Source organism: Acinonyx jubatus, chromosome C1, assembly GCF_027475565.1.
Source record: "Acinonyx jubatus isolate Ajub_Pintada_27869175 chromosome C1, VMU_Ajub_asm_v1.0, whole genome shotgun sequence".
NCBI lineage: Eukaryota > Metazoa > Chordata > Mammalia > Carnivora > Felidae > Acinonyx > Acinonyx jubatus.
In genome coordinates, this window is record NC_069381.1 from 101,210,157 (window position 1) to 101,232,091 (window position 21,935).

Here is a 21,935-nt window from a genome sequence, read left to right on the forward strand (position 1 = left end):
TTGGCCTCCCAAGTCCTTCCTCTTCCCAGCCTGCTCTGAGATAGCAGATCAGTCCTCACTTCTCAGTGCCGGGAACCACTGACAGAAACCAAGAGGATGCAGAGAAAAGGCGAATAAGGGATATTTCAAATCTCACCCGCTGTGTGTCAAGTAATAAATAAATGATGAGGCTGTGACACACATTTTTGTCAGAAAGGTCGTTGCCAGAGCTCATAGAAATTTTGACTTTTTTAGTGCCATAGAGTCTGTGTACCATGATCATAGATCCTGACAGGTGATTGGATCAGTGATATTTTACATCCAGACTCCTTCCTATGTGCTTTCTCACGGGTTACCACGTCCACCCCACCCCCATCGTGTCTGGGATGAGCGAGACCAGAGCAACACGGGATGGTACTAGCTAGCATATGCCGATCGCTTTCTATGTGTCACGTGCTGTTCTAAGTGTGTGTAGTATTCTCTCATTTAATGCTTACCACAGCCCTGTGAAGGAGCAGAATTACCACTCCAATTTACAAGTGAGGAAATAAAGGCACCAAGAGTAACAAAGGAACTTACCCAATGTCTCCTAATGTGGGCCGAAAAAACTCATCATTTTTGTGACCTAAAATAGTGAGTAATTTCTAGGTTGGGAGCTCACCTGGTTAAAGTATGGTGGTCATGGGGCTGGAACCATTAGCTCCTCCAACTTAGATGAGCAGAGTGTGGTATCATCTTCTCTAAGTAAACTGTAAATCTCCTTTATTTCCCAATATTCCCCATCACGTGCTTTTTGCTCCATTAATTCTGAGCTATTTGCAATTCAAAGCTATTTCGTACTTTTTAAAAACAATATTTATTTATTTTTGAGAGAGAGAGAGAGAGAGAGCATGAGCGCACAAAAGCAGGGGAGGGGCAGAGAGAGAGCGGGAGATACAGAATCTGAAGCAGGCTCTGAGCCATCAGCAGAGCCCCATGCAGGCTCAGACTCATGAACCAAGAGATCATAACCTGAGCCAAAGTTGACCCTCAACAGACTGAGCCACTCACATGCCCCTAAGCTGTTTCATACTTCTGAGTTTTTGTTTTGGTGGTTCCCTCTGCCTAGAATACCCTTTCTCTCCTATTCTTCACCTAGTTCAGGCCTACTCATCCTTCAAGTTTCGGCTCAAGTACCATTTTCTCTTGTTTTAGGATGCCTTCCCTGATTCTGCAGTCTCAAAACATTACCCTGACCCTAAGCTCCTCAAGAAAACACCCCTTATGTGTACCCTTCTAGTTTTGAGAACATAGCGTAATGCCAGTGTATAGTAAGTGCTCAGTAAATGCTCATCAACTCAATTAAACTTCTTGGATTTGGATTTTCCTTCCCTATTTTCCTCCAGCCAATTCTGTTGAATTTGTATTTCCCCCAGCCTCCCCTTAGTAATTGCTGGATGTATTCATAGTAAGTTGATGTATTAATTGATTGGTTAGGATAGGAAACTGAGAAGTCAAGAAAAGTACATTTGTTTGTAATAATGAGTTTAAAGGAAGACAGTTTTTCACCTAAACTGGGGTGATAAAATTATAAATGTAGAGTAAGAGACCTTTTGAAATATTCGACAAGACTTATTAAGATCGTAATAGTAGCTAATAATAATAACATTTATTCAGTGTTTATTGTATACCAGGCACATTTTAGACACTTAACATGTCTTATTCCAGCTGTTTTTCAGTTCATTTTTCCTAACTTATGAGGTAGATGTTATAGCCATTAGAGTTGTGAGGAGACTAAGCCTCAAATAACTTGTATAAAGCTGTACAGGTAGAAAGTGGCGGAGCCAGAATAGCTCCAGGATTCTTGGGGTTCTTGGGAAATGAAAGGACCATTCACAGAAGGAGAAGTTACATTGGTGGTTTTATAGATAGAGTCAAAATGGCCTACCCAACACGAAACCCACGGAGGGGTGGGGTCCGTGGCTGCGAGTCCTAAGGGGGCCTCCACTGCCTTCCCCTGTTTACCCATTTTCTAAGAATGTGGGGTTTAACAAGAAAATGCCAGCAAAACCAGCTGCAGTGTTTGCCTGATTATAGTCTGAAGCCAGCTTTCTCTGGCAGTCCCAGTGCAACCACAGTGATTCAGCCTTTTGAGGCCCCACCCATCCTGGCAAATTTTTCCACTCGGATGTTGATGTCTGTGGGGGATGGAGGAAAAGGAAAGCCCTAAAAGGGGGTTTTCTACCTTTATGGAGATCCGAGTTATCGCAGTCCGGGCTTCCTGTTCTAGTTTAGGTGAATCTGGGCCACCACTGCCTTTAGACCCAGCTATTCCCAGCTCCTTTTCAGTGTCTCTTTGTCATTACAACCTTGGAAAATGAATGTTGCCGGTGAAGTGTATTCTCATTTAAACACACACACACACACACACACACACACACACACACACACACACGACATCTATGCTCCCCAAACCACAGTGCCCCAAGCATCCTGGTTTTGTTTTCACTGGCATCTTGAGACCTTCAGAAAGCTATTAGATGAACAAGGAAGGGCAGGGGGCAATTCTAAACTTTGAGCAATCATAAGCACAGAAGTTTTTCTCTTTCTTTTATTTTTAAAAGATTTTATGTTTAAGTAATCTCCACACCCAATATGGGGCTCAAACTCATAACCCCAAGATCAAGAGTCACATGCTCCACTGAGCCAGCCAAGTGCCCTGAATTTTTTTCTATTTAAACCTCACTTTTCAGAGGGATTGTAGTTGTTCTGAAGAGCTTTAGAAATGTTTTCATTCCTAAGCAACATTGCCAACGATTATGTATCAGATCAATCTTTCTTTTTCTTCCCTTAAGAATTCTGAGTAAAAGGAATGATTCTGAGTGCTGCAGAGAACACAGACATGCAAAGGAGTTACCATTCTCAAAGAGCCGTGCAATCTGAATAGGGGGATAAGGTATTGAGATTTAGTTGAAATAGCATCTAAAGGAACAGAGGGAGAAATATCACAAGATTAGGGGAATTGCCAAACCAGTGTATATCTTTAAAACCTAAATATTTGGACAAAACATTTATTATGATTTGCATGTACATATGTGTGTGAACTTCACAAACATAAATCTTACCTCACATTGGGTGATATAATTAATAAAATAACCTTAAAAAGAGGCTCCCGGGTGGCTCAGTCGGTTAAGCATCTGACTTGTTAAGTGTCCAACTTGCACTCAGGTTATGATCTCATTGTTCATGAGTTCGAGCCCCACATCAGGCTCTGTGCTGACAGCTCAGAGCCTGGAGCCTGCTTCAGATTCTGTGTCTCCCTCTCTCCCTCCCCGACTCATGCTCTGTCTCTCTCTCTGTCTCTCTCTCTCAAAAATAAATGACCTTTAAAAAATTAAAAAATAAAAAGAATGAAGTTAAAAAAATTGGAAAACCCTGAAAACTCTGACAGCTATAGTTACCAACATGGAAAAGGGCAGTCACTTCGGTGGAGAAAGTGGCATTTCAATGAGAAGCATTCTTCTTATTTTTTTAATCATCTCCTTTCTGTTTCCTCATTAGAACTTGTTTTCTTCTCTTCACTGTATGAAGAGAAGCTCTACATTTCTTCCTGTGGACCCCGAGGAATTTCCATTAAACAGTAATAAAAATCACGATACGTGTAGTTTTATTGAGTGCTTACAGTGTTCAGGGCTCTATGGATTCACTTACTTCACTTGCATTGTCCTGCTCAGTTCTTGTAGCAGCCTTTTGAAGTTAGTACAGCCATTATGTTCACTTGTTTTGAGAGGGACATTGAAGCTGAGAAGGCCTGGGGATTGCCGGGAAGCACTTGAGCTGTGATTTGAACAGAAGTGTACTGGTTTCAGCGCCTGAGCTCTCAGCCACAATTTTATCACGCCTCTCTATGGACAGCTGACCTCCTTATTCATTTCATTTATTTGTTCATTCATTCGTCCCCTCAGCGCCCGAGTGCAGCCTGTGCACCAGGCCCTGTTCTAGCTGTCAGATGCACAACGATCAGGTATAAATATGTGTGACACTTCGTGACGCATGAGCCAGGTACATGGCAGGGGTGGAAGAGTACAAAGCCCACCAGTGCAGCGATGATGATATACCCAGGCTCCCCTCCCCCACCTGCCTATGGGACTCTCAGCGATGTACATAACTATTGAATGCAGCCGCAGCAGCCACTGAGGCCATGGGCAGCCGCCCCACCCCCCACCAAGGACTTATACATAGAAGGAAGTTGAGATGCTTCCTGCATGAAAAGATATGTGTTTAAGGATGAATATTTACTTCAGTATTCTTTTTTTTTAATTTTTAAAAAAATTTTTTAAATCTTTATTTATTTTTGAGAGAGAGAGAGAGAGCATGAGCAGGGGAGGGGCAGAGAGAGGGAGACAGAGAATCCGAAGCAGGCTCCAGGCCCTGAGCTGTCAGCACAGAGCCCGATGTGGAGCTCGAACCCACAAACTGTGAGATCATGACCTGAGCCGAAGTCAGACACTTAACTGACTGAGCCATCTAGGCACCCCATACTTCAGTATTCTTTATATAAATAAAATATTAAGATAATCTGGGGCACCTGGGTGGCTCAGTCAGTTAAGTATTGGATTCTTGATTTCGGCTCAGGTCCCAATCTCATGGTGGTGAGATGGGAGCCCTAGATGGGCTCTGTGCTGGGCATGGAGCCTGCTTCCGATTCTTTCTCCCTCTCCTTCTGCCTCACTGTAAAGAAATAAAAGAAAGAAAAGAAAAGAGAAAAAAGAAAAGGAAGGAAGGAAGGAAGGAAGGAAGGAAGGAAAGAGGGAAGGAAGGAGGGAGGGAAGGGGGAAGGAAGGAAGGAAAGTGGGAAGGAGGGAAGGGGGAAGGAAGAAAGGGGAGAAGGAAGGAAGGAGGGAAGGAAGGAAGGAAGGATGGATGGATGGATTAAGGTGAGGGTTGATTATTTTGAATATGGTATATGCGTTCAACAGAACATCATAGAGCAATGTACTGAGTTGGAAAGGGGTCCATAATAACAAATTTAGGATTAAACAACAAAACAACAACAACAACAATTTGACTGAATATTACATGAGATAAAATCTCTTTTTGAGGGAGGAAAAAAATAGAAATGCTTGTAAGGACCTACACGAAAATATTGATAATGATTATGTCTGGGTGATGGGTTTAGCTGTGAGTTTTGCCTTCTTTATAACTTTGTGTATTACCTGAATTTTTAATTATGTTTTCATTCTCTCTAAGCATTCAGCAAATATTTCTAGAGTTCTTATTATGTACAACATAATGTCATAGCACTGCAGATACAATAACAAATATGCAAACCTGGTTCCTGCCCTGATTGTCTTTCCAGATTAGCTAATTACAACAATATAATCACTGTAATATAATTAAGGAAGCTACACTATATGGCTGGGGATCCTAACTCACTTGGAAGGGGTGGGAGGACTCAGAGCAAGTTTCCTAAAGGAAACTGCATCTAACCAGGGAACTGAAGGGGAGGAATAAGAATTAGCCACCAATAGGGGCTGGGGATGGGAGAAAGAAGAATGTTCCAGATTCAGCTGAGAAAGACGAAGTTAATATACCTTAGGGCATGGGTGCAAGGAATGTGGAGAAGTGTCAAAACTGGAGGGAGGGGGAGAGAGAGAGAAAGAGAAAGAGAGAAACCAGCCTGCAGGTCTTTGCAAAAGCTTTATGTAAAAGCCTTTACATTTTAACAGAGCTCAATGGGGAACCGCTGCAAGTTTGCAGAGAAGGTGGTGACATGATCAGATTTTCCTTATAGAAAATTCCCTTTGGCTTCTGCATGGACTCTGGGTTGGAAGGATGAAGTCTAAGGCAGAGAGGGCAGTTAGGAGGCTAGTGCAGTATTCCAGGCAACCACTGGTGGTGCTGACGGTGTAGGAGTCGGGGAGATGGATAGGTGAAAGAGAAGGAGATTTCAGAAGCAGAAGTGACAGGGCTAAGCTGTTGATTGGACACAGAGCCAGTGCAGAAGGAGTAGCCTAAAGGTGAGCTCCCGCCAACCCATCTCTCCATTCCCACCTCTGCTAGGTTGTCACTCTCATACACTTCCAAGTACATTGTACTTTTACGTTTAATAATATGACTTCTTTGTTCAAGCAAGGTCTGTCTTTAGAATCTGAGCTCCATGATAGCAAGGACAGGGTCTGTCTCCTTCACTATTAGATACGCTGATGAGTGTGGTGCCTGATTCAGAGTAGACACGCCTCTTTCTTTTTTTGTTGTGTTTTGGTTGAATGAATGATGCTAAGCTTTTTTGCTTGGGCAACTTCTGAGTGATGCCATCCACAGGCAGTACTATTATGATTATTAAAGCAACAGCAACAAAAATCAGTAAAATTATTTTCATTTTTGGAAGAAAAATGAGGAGATCTTTCCTATTCTTGAAAAATGCTAACTCTAACTTGCAAGACAAACAGGTAATTCCAATAATAAGAGTAGGTACCCAATATGTTGTGGAAGCAGTCAGGAGGGGCCCTCCCCTGGGGTTTAGGGTCAGATAGGCTTCTGTTTACTAGGTAATATCAAGTCCTAAGGAAAGTTGGAGATAGTGAAGTCAGCACTGAGTGAGAAGTGAAGAGTGATGACATTCCAGGCCAATGCTGGCACCCATGAAGAGTCCTGGAGGCACCAGAGAGCATAGTGAGTTCAGAAACAGGACGCTTTTTGTCATGGCTGAAGCATTAGAGTGCTGACTGAGGTTCAAGTTGGCTGTATCTCCCCCCACCCACTCCTCCTCATGGTCAAAGCCTTATCGTTGCAGCCACGATCATTCATGGTACCACTGCGAGCTCTTAGCTCTTATGCCTAGAGAAAGTCTTAATTTCTTTCCTAAAGGAGGATGGAGAAAATATGATTGAAAATCTAGAAAAATAATTGAGGCCATAAATTGATATGTCACCCTCCGGATAGTAGAAGCTCAGCAAATAATCTGTTTGGGTTGAACCAGTTATGAACAAACAATACCAAGTTCTGCTGGTGTTGGTCGAGCCAGATGGATGGAGAAGCTAGTCTGGAGCCTCAGGGTCCTTGAGATCTCTGAGTATCAGTACAGTTCAGCCATCCTTTCTGCCTTGGAGTTCATTTAACTTTCTCTGACAGCGCTATTTCTGGCTGGCCTGTTTATTTTTGGTGTCCAGGGAAGTTGTTATTTGTTTTGTTTTGGTTTTATATAGTTCACAGTGCTCTAATGTGACGGTGACGGTGACATCTTGTTATGCCAGGATCGGGCGTGGTGTGGGTGTGTGTCTATGGTGGGGGAAGGCTGCAGGAACATCATCTGAATCCCTATCCTTTATTGGCCTAATGACGGCTGCCAAAGATAGGGTTTAGTCAACCTGATGTAGTAACTCTGTTGTTCACTCTCTCGTCATGAAGACAGTTATAACAAGAAAAGGCTGTGTGGAGAATGGGTGTCGGTATGCTTCTGAGTTTTGGGGGGAGAAAATGGAATGATATTATTAATATTTTATCATTTAAAAGACTCTCAAATTTCAGGAATTCTGTTGAAATTTTAGAAACAGTTTCAGAAGGAAGATTTGGTTATTGTGGAACCCAAAAGGAAAAAAAAAAAAAAAAAAAGCAAAGTGTAGCATTTGCAGTCTCCTTTCTGAGGCAGGCATCAACAGTCAGCTTCTGGAAGCCTGGTTGGAACCCCTGTGTGGAAGTGAAAGTGAAAGCCGATGAGTGGGGGGTGGGGGTGGGGGGAAGTTGACTGACTTTGATTGACATTTTCCTTGCTAAAACGGTGTGTAAAAGTTATGTGTGTTCTTCAGGATGGCCTAATGTGTAGGTTTTTCCAGTGTCAAAATACAGAGTGGACTCTGTGTTTCCTTTCTGTTTTATGTAAGGATTGTTAACAAAACTGTAACTTGATAAAACATAGTAACCTGTGAGTTTTTGATAGGGCTACTTGGAGGATACTTCCTCTAGCCTTCATGTTAAGGCTCCATAATCTAAGCAGGATTAACATATAGAACATTTAGAAATAGGGGCGCCTGGGTGGCTCAGTCGGTTGAGCGTCTGACTTCGGCTTGGGTCACGATCTCACGGTCCGTGAGTTCGAGCCCCACGTAGAACTCTGGGCTGATGGCTCGGAGCCTGGAGCCTGCTTCCAATTCTGTGTCTCCCTCTCTCTCTGCCCCTCCCCCGTTCATGCTCTGTCTCTCTCTGTCTCAAAAATAAATAAACATTAAAAAAAATTTTTTTTTAAAAAAAAGAAATGATCAGGGCTTTTTAAAAAAATGTTTACTTATTTTTGAGAGAGAGCATGAGTGGGGGAGGGGCAGAGAGAGGGAGACAGAATATGAAGCAGGCTCCAGGCTTTGAGCTGTCAGTAGAGAGCAGGGCTCAAACTCATGAACTGCAAGATCATGACCTGAGCCAAAGTCAGACGCTCAACTGACTGAACCACCCAGGTGCCCCTAGAAATGATCAGTTCTAAACTATTTGCTTTTTACTGAATTGAATTCAATTGGACTTTGAATCTTTATCAATGAAAATCCTTTGTGAAAGGCAAAGGACCGAGCAAGTTACCTCTCCCAGCCTGGGTTTCTTTTTTCTTCTTTTTTAAGTAACAGCTTTACTCAGATTTAACGTACACACAATGAAATTCACCCTTTTAAACTGTACAATTCCATAGCTTTAGTATAGTTTTAGTATATTTGCCAAGTTGTGCAACAATTACCATTACCTAGTTACACCACATTTTCATCTCCCCCCAAAAGCCTCATACCTATTTGCAGTCACTCCCCATTCCCTCTCTCTGCAGCCCCTGGAAACCATTCATCCACTTTCTCTATTTGCCTTTCCTGAACATGTCATATAAAGAGTCATACAATCTGTGACTTTCTGTTTGGCGTCTTTCACATTAGTACAATGTTTCGAAAGTTCATCCATGTTGTACGAGGTATCAGTATTTCATTCCTTCTTATGGATGAAAAATATTCTGTTGTGTGAGGTGCCTGGGTGGCTCAGTTGGTTGGGCAACTGACTTCAGCTCAGGTCATGATCTCACAGTTCATGGGTTTGAGCCCTGCATCAGGCTCCGTGCTGGCAGCTCAGAGCCTGAAGGCTGCTTCAGATTTTGTGTCTCCCTCTCTCTCTGCCCCTGCTCTGCTCACGCTCTGTGTCTGTCTCTCAGTAATAAATAAACGTTAAAAAAATATATATTCTGTTGTATGGATATCCTAAACTTTGTATCCATTCATCAGTTGATGGAGGTTTGAGATGTTTCTATTTGTTAGCTATTATTAATAATGCTTCTATGAACATTCGTATACAAGACTTTGTGTCCACACATTTCTTGGGATTATAACTAGGAGTGGAATTGCTGGGTCATATGGTAATTCTGTGTTTACTACCCTTTGAGTCCTAATGATTTGGTGTATTCATCTTGAAAATGGGGAAAACTATGTTTTATATAAGTTCAGGTGGTCAGATCCTCCAGGGTCACATGGAAGATTATTTACGGTGAAGGATAGCTTTTTCTTTCTTTCTTTTTTTTATTCTCATTAGTTAACATAAAATGTAGTCTTGGCTTCAGGAGTAGAACCCAGTGATTCATTACTTACATGTAACACCCAGTGCTCATCCCAATAAGTGCTCTCTTTAATACCTATCACGCACTTCCCCCACCCCCATCAACCCTCAGTTTGTCCTCTGTATTTAAGAGTCTGTTATGGTTTGTCTCCCTCTCTGTTTTTATCTTATTTTTCCCTCCCTTCCTGTATGTTCATCATGTTAAGTTTCTCAAATTCCACAAATGAGTGGTATCATATGATATCTGTCTTTCTCTGATGGACTTATTTCTCTCAGCATAATACTCTCTAGTTCTATCCACATTGTTGCAAACTGAACAATTTCATCCCTTTTCGTCTCCAAGTAGTATTCTAGTGTGTGCGCGTGCGCATTTGTGCGCGCATGCACATGCGTGTGTGTGTGTATATCACATCTTCTTAATCCATTCATGGGCTCTTTCCATAACTGTGCTATTGTTGATAGTGCTGCTATAAACATGGGGGTGCATGTGCCCCTTCGAATCAGCATTTTTGTATCCCTTGGATAAATACCTAGTAGTGCAATTGCTGGGTTGTAGGGCAGTTCTATTTTTAATTTTTCGAGGCATCTCCACACTGTTTTCCATAGTGGCTGCACCAGTTTGCATTTCCACCAGCAGCGCAAAAGGGTTCCCCTTTCTCCATATCCTCGCCAACATCTGTTGTTTCCTGAGTTAATTTTAGCCATTCTGACCGGTGTACAGTGAGGGATACTTTTTTAAAAGATGCAGGGACGTGAGGTAGAAGGGGAAGTACTTTATCAGTCACGAGGGAATCCCAAGTTCACAGGGGTCATCTAGTGTCACAGTTAAGGCCCTGTTGAGTATACAGTGTGGGTCAGACTGTTGGGAGCAGTAGTCTGTGCTTCTCCACTTTCTAGATGAGCAAGTCAGCTAACTTCTCAATGTCTCACTGTCCTGATAGTACAGTGAGATTTCCTGATACCTCCTGAAAGGAGATAATAGTATCTAATCTTCTTACTTCACAAGACAAAATGAAATACTATACATGGAAGTCCTTTGTACATTGTCAAATTCTATGCAGGTGATCGTCATGAAGGCAGCATAATTGTATCCAATTAGTTTTGTAATACACATCGAGGAAATTCAACTTTTGTATTTCTTCAGCTTAGATTTTGTCAGAAAAGCATAGGAACTTCCAGGTACATAGATGTATTGTACACAAAAATATTTATATGTGAAAAAATCCATCCTCTTTCTTCTCCCTGCCCCATCTCTTCGTGTCTACCCCTATCCTCCAAGTTGGGCTCCTGGGTTGGATTCCACTGGATGTTAAAAAGCAGCAAATACTCTCCAACCATTTGTATGCCCTTCCCATAGGGCTGTTTTGAAAATATGACAGTTAGAAAAGTTATAGGTTAAATAATCTACTGGCGATCATCGTTGGGTTCCAATCATCATTGCTGGTTTTGTCTTGGAAATATGGCGTCCTTTGTGCTCATTAATCTCCTCCTCACCTTCCTGTGAAGGCAGCTGGAGCTCTGTCAGAACAGGTCGACTCCCACCACCTTCTAGGGCTCTACTATCAGAGAGCTGGTGGTGTGCTCTGAGATTTCTTCAAAAAGTTTTAGCTTTCTCACTAATGCTACCTTTGGTAGTATTGTTTCTATGAGAAAGTGTGCTTTGCACATGGAATCTCAGGATAGGTGAGGATCCTCCAGAGGTCACTAGAGGTGATGTGTGAAGACTTAACAAAATCCCTGACAAGTGGTCTTTTAGCCTCAGCCAAGTCCCTTTTGTGACAGGAAATATACTGTCCCTCATAATGTAAGTTCTCAGTAAATATTTGATGTATAAATAAATGGATGGAGTGTGGTAAGAGTTCATTACATCCAACTCTACTAGAGAATTTATCCTCCTAATTTATAGCTGCCTCCCTGTAATTCCTAGTTTCATTCCCTTTGAAATAGTTTTTACAAATTATGACCTATTTTACACAATAGGAACATACAAAGAACAATAAAATACTTGTCCTTGTACCTAATATCTAAACTTTAACCGATATTATTTTCATTCTCTTTGCCTCAGATTAAAAAACAAAAGTTAGGGGTGCCTGAGTGGTCCAGTTGGCTAAGCGTCCAAATCTTGATTTTAGATCAGGTCATGATCTCATGGGTTTGTGAGTTCAAGCCCTGCATGGGACTCCATGCGGATGGCACAGAGTCTGCTTGGGATCCTCTCTTTCTCTCTCTTTCTGTCACTGCCCCGAACTCACGTGCATGTGTGAGCGCTGTCTCTCTCAAAACATAATAAACTTAAAAAAAACTTAGCATACAGATACAGTGGTAACCCTCTTAGCAACCTACCCAGGTCCCAGAGTCTCCTTTCCTACACTGAATTACTAGTAAGTATCTTTCCCAAAATCACACAATTAGAAAATAGCAGAGCTGGGATTTGAACCTAGTTCTCTTTGGTTCCAAAGCTATTGCTCTTTCCATAATGGCATGCTATCCTGCCTGGATAAATATGCACAATAGTGATAATATTTATTGCCTATTTATTCATGGGTAAGATGTCAATGGTTACTTAAAACGCTACTCTCTTATTCCTCTGTTTACCTAAGTTGCTTGAGAATAATTTTATTTTCATGACATGTAGACATGAATTATCATAGATATCAAATTAATAGAGCTTAAGTTGCAGAAGTTATATTTGAAAAGAATGTCAATTAAGATGATTAGTCATTTTCAGTGGAGTGGAACTTTATTTTTAGGGGAGAGATTAATATGTTTTCAAGCATTTCCATTATGAGAGCAATCTGGGGGGTCTGAAGATGATTAAGCAAACGTGAAGCTGAGTTTTTTTCCAAGGCCGACTTGACAGTTGCTTATGTTAATGGGGCATGACATACAACAGCTGGGTTGTAATCCTGCTATTGTCGGCATTGACTGAGTCCTTATTAAAGTCTTATTTCCAGTCTGAACTAATACGTTAAGCAGCGGGAAGAAGAAATTAAAGAAAGAACAGGGGAGAGCCATTAATGTGTGAGGGGAAAAAATATTTTGAGAGAATAGTAAAGATTTTCTATGTTCTGTGTAAAAGAAGGAAGAACAAAGATAGACGTCTTTCTCTTGCTCAGGAACCCTCAGCATCATTTTCTTTATTTCCCCAGCAATGCAGAGTTTATAAAAACCTATAGATCTAGGACCTGCCCACAGAAGGCCTGATTTCAGAGGTTTAGTGTGCGGCCCAGGGTTATGCATTCTGTTTGTTTGTCAAAGCTACAAAACCTAAACAAGTAAAAAAAAACACAGCAACAAAACCATCTCCCTAGTACACAGCTGCAGGCCTTCTTTCCTTGCTCTTTTCTTCGCTCCTTGTGCAGATGGGGAGCCAGGATCTGCCTGCCTGGAGGAACACAGCCAGGACCCTCACCCTGACTTTTAAGATCTTCCTGCAGTGTCTCTGTCCTTGCCATCCTGTCTCTCCCATCACGGATGGTGTGTTCAGACCAGGAGGGCCCTCTGCACCTGTACCTGTCTTCTACCTGCCTGGATTGCCTCATGCTCTCCCTCGAGCCTCGCCAAACCCAGTTCACCCCTTCAGGAGAGCTGAAATGCCCGTTCTCTGTGGAACCTTCTCTGACAGCTTCTCTTTCCTATTTTCTACAGTTTCTATTATTTGTACAGTTCATATTGTCCTTTGATAGTAATTTGTCACATATTATTCCCTGTTGGTTTATTATTTTTAAAAAAAATTTTTTTTAGTGTTTATTTTTGAGAGAGAGAGAGACAGAGACAGAGAATGAGCAGGGGAGGGGCAGAGAGAGAGAGAGAGAGGGAAGGAGGGAGGGAGGGAGGGAGGCAGACACAGAATCCGAAGGACAGAGCCTGATTTGGGGCTCAAACTCACAAACTGTGAGATCTTGACCTGAGCCACAGTCGGACACTTAACCGACTGAGCCACCCAGGCACCCCATATTCTCTGTTTGTTTAGAATTCTTACTCAAAGTTCGGAATCTGCCTTGTACATTGAAGTTAGTTTGTTAGACAAGTTTGTTTTAATTATAAAATAACGTTTTATAAAGAAGAATGCCTTTAGAGCAGAAGACAGGAAATAATAAAGATTAGAGCAGAAATTAATGCTATTGAAACCAAAAAAAAGTAGAACAGATCGATGAAACCAGAAGCTGGTTCAATTAGCAAAATTGATAAACCACTAGTGAGTTTGATCAAAAAGAAAAAGGAAAGGACCCAAATAAATAATATCGGGAATGAAAGATGAGAGATCACAGCCAACACAGCAGAAATAAAAACAATAATAAGAGAATATTATGAGCAATTATATGCCAATAAAATGGGCAATCTGGAAGAAGAGTGCCTTTAGATAAGCTCTTCATCCTGAAACAACTGTGTAATCTTATATACAGATTGAGTTCTATTAGAATGAAATCCAGAGAGGTCAAAGTGAGCAGGTTAATTATTCATCAGTTCTTTTATTCAACAAATATTTGTTGCACACCTGTTGTATACTAGGTTCTGTTCTTGGAACTGGTGATATAGCAGTGAAAAAAAACAGGAAAAAATCCTGCTTATCTTATGGGGTCTACATACTAATGGGCAGAGACAAGAAACAAAATAAACAAATATAATATTTTAAACAATGAAAGTGTATGGATTAATAAACAGTGAAAGGAGTGCAGGGGTGAGGCCTAGGGAGAGTTATACTTCTTTTTTTTTTTTTTTTTACGTTTATTCATTTTGAGAGAGAGAGTGTGTGTGCAAGCAGGGGAGGGGCAGAGAGAGAAAGAGAGGATCCTAAACAGGCTCTGAGCTGTTAGCATGGAGCCTGATGTAGGGATCCACGTGAGGCTCAAACTCACAAACTGTGAGATCATGACCTGAGCTGAAACCAAGAGTCAGACGCTTAACCGACTGAGTCACCCTGGCACCCCGGAAGAGTTACAGAGGGGGTGGTCAGGGGCATCTGGGTGGCTCAGTGGGTCAAGCATGTGACTTTGGCTCAGGTCATGATCTCATGGTTTGTGGGTGTGAGCCCCGCATCCGGTTCTGCCCTGGCAGTGTGGAGCCTGCTTGAGATTCTCTGTCTGTGTCCCTCCCCCATTCACGCGCGCGCTCTCTCTCAAAGTGCATAAAAATAAAATAAAATAATAAAGAGCTCCTGGGTGGCTCAGTTATTAAGCATCTGATTTTGGCTCAGGTCATGATCTCATGGTTCATGAGTTGAGTCTCACATCGGGTGAACTTGAGCCCCACTTCGGGTGAGTCCCTCTTCTCCATCGCTCTCTCTCTCCCCCCCCTCCCCCATCAGTTGTGCTCTCTCTCAAAAAAAATTAACATTAAAAATAAAAATAAACAAACGTAAATAGGGTGGTCAATTCCTTGAAGTGATATTTGATCAAAGACACAAAGAAGGTGAGGAAGACAATCAGGTCTCTAGAGACAGAGAAGGAGTGTACCATATAGAAGCATCAACAAGCCCCAAGGCCCTGAGGAAGGAAGGTGCTTGCTGTTTTTGAGAAACAGCAAAGAGAGAATGGCTGGAGCAAAGTGTGTAGGGGGAGAGTCGTAGGAAAAAGGAAGACAGGGCAAGGATCCAGGCTCCAGATTCCGTAGTGCCTTGGGCCTATGGCCTAACGACAGATAGCATTTCACTCTGAATTTGTGGGAAAACCAGTGGGGTTTCCAGCAGAGGAGTAATCTATTGTACTTTCAAGGGTCACTGTGGCTGCTCTGTTAAGAATAGAATAGGGGAGCAAGAGTGGGAGCAGAGAGACTAGTTAAGGGGGCTCTTTAAATAATTTAGGGGAGACATCAAATACAGTATCTTGGGCCAGAGTGGTAGAGGTCCAGTGCAGTGGTACTTTATAAACAGATATAAAGTAGAGATAATAAGATTTACAGACAGATGAGATGATGTATATGAGAGAGAAGAGACCAGAAGAACTCAAAAGGTTTTGGCCCAAAACAACTGTTACAAATCGAAATGGGATCCACTGGGGAAGAAACGTGTCTGCTAGGAAAGATCAGGAGTTCAGGTTCAGATGCCACAAGTATGACAGGTCTCTATTCGAGTGGCCATTTCTACTAGGAAGTTAGACACAGATTGGAGTTCAGGAAAAAGGTCTAGATGGGCATATAAACTTTTTCTACAGTAACCATTCTAGCAAATGTAGTTTCTTTGGAGCTATTAAAACACACATTTCTATATTATTGGAAAATTGTGAGAATAATAACAGCAGGCTAGGCCCTAACTAACAAATCAAATCAGCAAGAAATAAAATACATATGGAATACTTATCTATTCATTAATTCAACAAATATTTAGGGGCTGCTTCCTAAATACTGTGCAGTGACAGAGCACAGATACCAAGTATGCCTTTTCAGCCCTCGAAACACTCTAGTGTGGTCAAGGTGATTGTAAGTGGGCTGTGACTGCACAGTGGGCTGAATGTTCCTGGGGAGCTCTGCTTGGCTGTTGTGGGAGCTGAAGGAATAGAGAACGACGAGTGAGTCCTTGGCCTTCCCTTGGGCAGCTCACAGACTAGTCGGAGAGACACAAACACGGGAAAAGTTAAAGAGCCCTAAAAGATGTAAATAACCCTTGAAGACCACAGATAAGCAATGTCATGAGGCACCATATGAACACTTGCAAATGCTGATGTTTGCCTTAGGAGTTCAAAGAGGGAGACCTCTTTCCAGGCTGGGGTAGCAGGGAAGGCTTTTGTTTGGGTGGGATCAGAACTAGGACTTGAAAAAGGAGTCAGGGTTTCTTGAGGGGATGTGATAGCGTTTTCCTTTATTCTAAGAGTGATGGGATGCCTGTGAAGGGCTTTAAGTAAGGGAGATGTCAGGATAAGATTTGAGCTTTGAAAACATTACTTTGACTATAATATGGAGAACAGATGGCTGTAGTGAAGTCTGGCAGACATGACACACTGTTGCAAAAGTCTGCTCTGAGGTCGGCTGTGAGAATGGAGCATTCAAGTTGAGCAAAGAGCTGGATGTGTAGGGCTAGATCTTGGGGGAGAGAACTTAGGGAAGGTTTGGGGGTTGTTTGGGAGACAACAGCAATAGCCCTAAAAGTGGATAATATCTCTGAGGGAGAAAGTATGAAGAGAACACAATCAGAAGGGGGAGAACTAACCATTGTTTAGGCACTTACTTTAAGGACCTGGGGGTTGGGGGGGAAGAAACAGAATAAGGGCCAGAGAGATAGAAAAGCAAAGTATCACTGGGTATAAGAGAAAACACGCATTAATGTGCAGAAAGATGGCACAAAAACAGATACATAGACCAATGGAATAGAATAGAGACTCCAGAATTGTACCCACAAATGTATGGCCAACTAATCTTTGACAAAGCAGGAAGGAATATCCAATGGAAAAAAAGACAGTCACTTTAACAAATGGTGCTGGGAGAACTGGACAGCAACATGCAGAAGAATGAAACTAGACCACTTTCTTACACCATTCACAAAAATAAACTCCAAATGGATGAAGGACCTGAATGTGAGACAGGAAACCATCAAAACCCTAGAGGAGAAATCAGGAAAAAAACTCTCTGACTTCAGCCGCAGCAATTTCTTACTTGATGCATCTCCAAAGGCAAGGGAATTAAAAGCAAAAATGAACTATTGGGACCTCATCAAGATACAATGCTTTTGCACTGCAAAGGATATAATCATCGAAACTAAAAGGCAACCAACGGAATGGGAAAAAGATTTGCAAATGACATATTGGGTAAAGGGCTAGTATTTAACATCTGTAAAGAACTCACTAAACTCCACACCCGAAAAACAAATAGTCCAATGAAGAAATGGGCAGAGGACATGAATAGACACTTTTCTAAAGAAGACATCCAGATGGCCAACAGGCACATGAAAAGATGCTCAATGTCACTCCTCATCAAGGAAATACAAATCAAAACCACACTGAGAGACCATCTCATGACAGAGTGACTAAAATGAACAAATCAGGAGACTATAGATGCTGGCGAGGATGTGGAGAAACGGGAACCCTCTTGCACTGTTGGTGGGAATGCAAACTAGTGCAGCCGCTCTGGAAAACAGTGTGGAGATTCCTCAAAAAATTAAAAATAGATCTACCCTATGATCCAGCAATAGAGCTGCTAGGAATTTACCCAAGGGATACAGGAGTGCTGATGCATAGGGGCACTTGCACCCCAATGTTTATAGCAGCACTTTCAATAATAGCCAAATTATGTAAAGAGCCTAAATGTCCATCAACTGACGAATGGATAAAGAAGATGTGGTTTATATATACAATGGAATACTACTTGGCAATGAGAAAGAATGAAATCCTGCCATTTGCAGCAACGTGGATGACACTGGAGAGTATTACGCTAAGTGAAATAAGTTAGTCAGAGAAAGACAGATATCATATGTTTTCACTCTTATATGGATCCTGAGAAACTTAACAGAAGACCAGGGGGAAGGGGAGGGGGAAAAAAAAGTTACAGAGAGGGAAGGAGGCAAACCATAAGAGACTCTTGAATACTGAGAACAAACTGAGAGTTGATGGGGGGTGGGGGAGAGGGGAAAGTGGGTGATGGACATTGAGGAGGGCATCTGTTGGGATGAGCACTGGGTGTTGTATGGAAACCAATTTGACAATAAGTTATATATAAAAAAATGTGCAGAAAGAAATATCCAGGTTGGGTAAGAATACCCTGCATTCATATGGAACCTTACTTTCCATAAAACTTTTTTTTTCTTAAGTAGGCTCCATTCCCAGCATGGAGCCCAGTGTAGGGCTTGAACTCAAGACCCTGAGATCAAGACCTGAGCTGAGATCAAGAGTTGGACGCTTAACCAACCGAGCCACCCAGGTGCCCCTTCATAAAACTTGTTTGTTTATTTTTTAAATATTAAAAAAAAATTTATTCTTTATTTTTGAGGGAGAGACAGAGAGACAGTGCGAGTTGGGAGGATCAGAGAGAGAAGGAGACACAGAATCCGAAGTAGGATTTAGGCTCTGAGCTGTCAGCACAGACCCCAACACGGGGCTCGAACCCACAAACTGTGAGATCATGACCTGAGTTGAAGTAGGACGCTTAACTGACTGAGCCACCCAGGCACCCCTATTTTTAAAATATTTTTAATGTTTATTTATTTTTGAGAGAGCCAGAGCACAAGTGGGGGAGGGGCAGAGAGAGGGAGACACAGAATCTGAAGCAGGCTCCAGGCTCTGAGCTGTCAGCACAGAGCCCCATGCAAGGGCTCTAACTGACAAGCAATGAGATCATGACCTGAGCCAAAGTCAGATGCTTAACCGACTGAGCCACCCAGGTGCTCCTTAAAACTTTTATTAAATTATCTTATGTGATAAAAGAATCTAAGGAGACATCAAAATCACGATTAAACACTAATCTAGAATCTGACAGCCTGTTCCCCCTGTGCAAAATGGTAGTAGGTAGATAATAAGTAGATTGTAAGTAGGTTATTCCTCTAGGAGCTTAGACCAGAAAAGGGTCTTAAAAACCACCTACTTTCCAACCACTTCATTTTATAAATGAGGACACTTAGGCCTCTGGAGAAGTGAATTTCCAAGGTCATACAGCTATTTAGTAACAGGTCAGACCAGAAAAGGATCTTCTGAGTTTTTATTTAGATTTCCCTCTTCTTCACGGTCTCTGAGCCTGAATGACACTCATTTATTCTCAAAGCATGGATTTAATGAAAATAGCTAAATGAATTTTAAATGTGTACACTTTTTAGAAACGAATATTTTGTCTAAGATACAGTCAATGGTAAGAAATGTTTTGCCTACTTATAACCCACATTTATTAGAGAGAATGTTCAGTTCTTATTATGCCCTCCTGAGGCCACTTTATTCACTCAAACTTTTTCTGTCTTTCAAAGGACAGTGCAACTGCAACTCTTAGTGTAGCTTTTTCTCATCATTCCAGTGCGAATTAATCACTCTTTCTTCTGGGTTCCCATAGATGCAATGTTTTTCAAATTTCAGTATGAAACATACCCGTGGGTCATGAAGTCAATTCAGTGGGTCACTCCCCAGAAGAAAAATAGAATAGAAAATATGAGAGCACATCACACATTGTGACGGTAACATTACTTGGTGAAACTTTTACTTCAGTTACGTATGTGTGCATACGTGTGTGTGTACTGGATTGCAGTATAAAACGTAAAAAGTTTGAAAAACACACAGGATTGGAGGATTCTAGTGTAAAACACACCCCATATGTATATGGCCACCCAGCTCTTTGAGAGTTGGAACTGTCTTCATCTTTGTTTCATTCATACTATCTGGTGGGTCTCAGGAAATGTTGATTAGAATTATTATGAGGAATTAAGAATTAGAAGAATGAAGAGCAGGTAGGTGAGGGAAGAAATGAGTATTTGATTTAAGTATAAAGGTTTTAGTTGCCTTTACTTTAGATGTTAATATTAATTTTTTTTCAACCTAGTATTACTGGCACAAGAACCTGGGTTTCATGTCTGTGCTGTGGGATGGTCTCCCGGTCACCTTCAATGTCCCGTGTGATGTGATATAAATAATACTTCCTGCTAATGTTGCAGCTGTCACTCAAGGATCTTAAATTGCTTTACGAGCAGGATCTGGTGATGAGTGCCTGGCTCCACTTGGCAGGTGCCTGAGTTAAGAACCAGTGACTGGCTGAAATCTCTGGGCTCCAGACTGACGCCTGCCTCCCTCCCTCCCCCAACCCTTTCTTTCCATCATCCCTTGGAGGAAGGAGCCTTTGACCCCACCTCTTTGTGAGGCAGTCTAACTGGTAAACAGTTTGCAATGATTCCACAGGGAACTAGGAGGTGGGGGGAGGTGGCTGTAGTTGGGGGTGGGGTGGGGGGTGGGAGGCCCATGGTTTTAGTAAAGGCTGTTTATTTAATTAACTGCCTCAGGGCTTGAGAAGTCCAGGGAGGAAAACTGGGAAGGAACTGATTAGAGGTGAGCCCTGGATCATCAAAGGAAATTGGAGAACCCACCAGTAAATAGCTCCTTAAGATTTGCACCTGACAGAAAGGGGGTGTTTGACATGTGGTCCCCATTTTATGTACACATGCTCTTTCCTATAGAGCATGCTTTGGTTTGTTTTTTGTTTACTTTCGTAAACTCTACTCCCAACCAACGTGGAGCTTGAACTCACACCCTGAGATCAAGGGTCGCATGCTGTACCAACCGAGCCAGCCACGCACCCTCCTTTGGGTTTTACTGTGCAAATCAACCACCAAAAACTTAAGTGCCCACTCACACACACAGACCTTCATGTCCTTCTATTTTGTGCAAGCCCACCAGCACCTTGAAGTATTCCCACTCCCCATTTCCTGGAAACTTCTGGGGGTCCATTTTCTCTTTTCTGAGAAGCCGTTAACTGCCTATAGTTGGGCCTGGGAGGCTCGGGGAGGGTGGCAGCCCAGTCCCGGCTCGGAGTCGGGTTACACCACTTGTGTCTGAGTTCACGCAGCATGTTCCTCTGTCAGGGATTCCGCAAATATCTCCCAGAGGTAAAAAAGGAAAGTGCGCTGCGCTCCGGCACCCAGAGCAGTGAGCCCCGGTCCCAGGTCCCCGAGAGAGCGCCAGCCACCGGGGTCATGTCGCCATAGCCTCAGCAGCGTCCGGGCGGCTCGCTTCAGGCCGCGGTGCAGCTGCACTATGTTCCTAGGGTGAGGGGGCGATCGGGCATGCTGCTCCCCATGGGCTGCCCACCATGTCTAATGGATATCGCACTCTGTCCCAGCATCTCAATGACCTGAAGAAGGAGAACTTCAGCCTCAAGCTGCGCATCTACTTCCTGGAGGAACGCATGCAGCAGAAGTATGAGGCCAGCCGGGAGGACATCTACAAGCGGGTGAGTGCAGGAGGCGGCCCACCCACCGCTACCTTACCAGGGCTCTTTCTAGGGCTCATTCTATCTCCCGCATTGCTAATTAGGGAGGGAGGTGGGTTCCACGCCCCAGGGCCCGTCGCCTGAACCTGACCAGCCCAGTGACCTCAGACAAGCCCATTTCACCTTGTTTGTGCCCATTTTGCACTTTCCTTCTGTGTAAAGAGAGGGAGCTGGACTAAATCAGAGTCTCTCAAACACCTGTGGAGGTATTCAGACTAATCACCTTTGGGAGCTGGTTTAAAATGTAGATTCCCTGCCTCACCCCCAGGGATTCTGATTTACTAATGCGAGGCAGGGGGAGCTTGGAAATGTGCATATTTTTAAAAGTTTGTTTGTTTTCATAATCTCTACACCCAACATGGGGCTCAAACTTGGGACCCCAAGGGTCACATGGTCTTAGGATTGATCTAGCCAGGCACCCCCTAGAAATTTGCATTTTGTCAAGGCCCCAGCAGGTAGTTTCCAGGTCATACCTTCAGCTAGAGAAGGGCCCCTTCTCATTCTGGCCCAGTGGGGGC

The 21,935-nt window shown here is 42.7% G+C and overlaps 1 protein-coding gene across 18 annotated transcripts in view; it reads left to right on the forward strand.

The window, feature by feature from the left end:
* PDE4DIP (phosphodiesterase 4D interacting protein) overlaps window positions 1-21,935 on the forward strand; it is a 218,170-nt gene that overhangs the window by 54,622 nt on the left and 141,613 nt on the right. For 16 of the 18 annotated variants that reach the window (XM_027058236.2, XM_027058233.2, XM_027058238.2 and 13 more), the window contains exon 4: window positions 21,268-21,378. In XM_027058236.2, coding sequence (XP_026914037.2) covers window positions 21,268-21,378 — 111 coding nt within the window. The other 2 variants (XM_053214686.1, XM_027058251.2) reach the window with 2 other exon arrangements.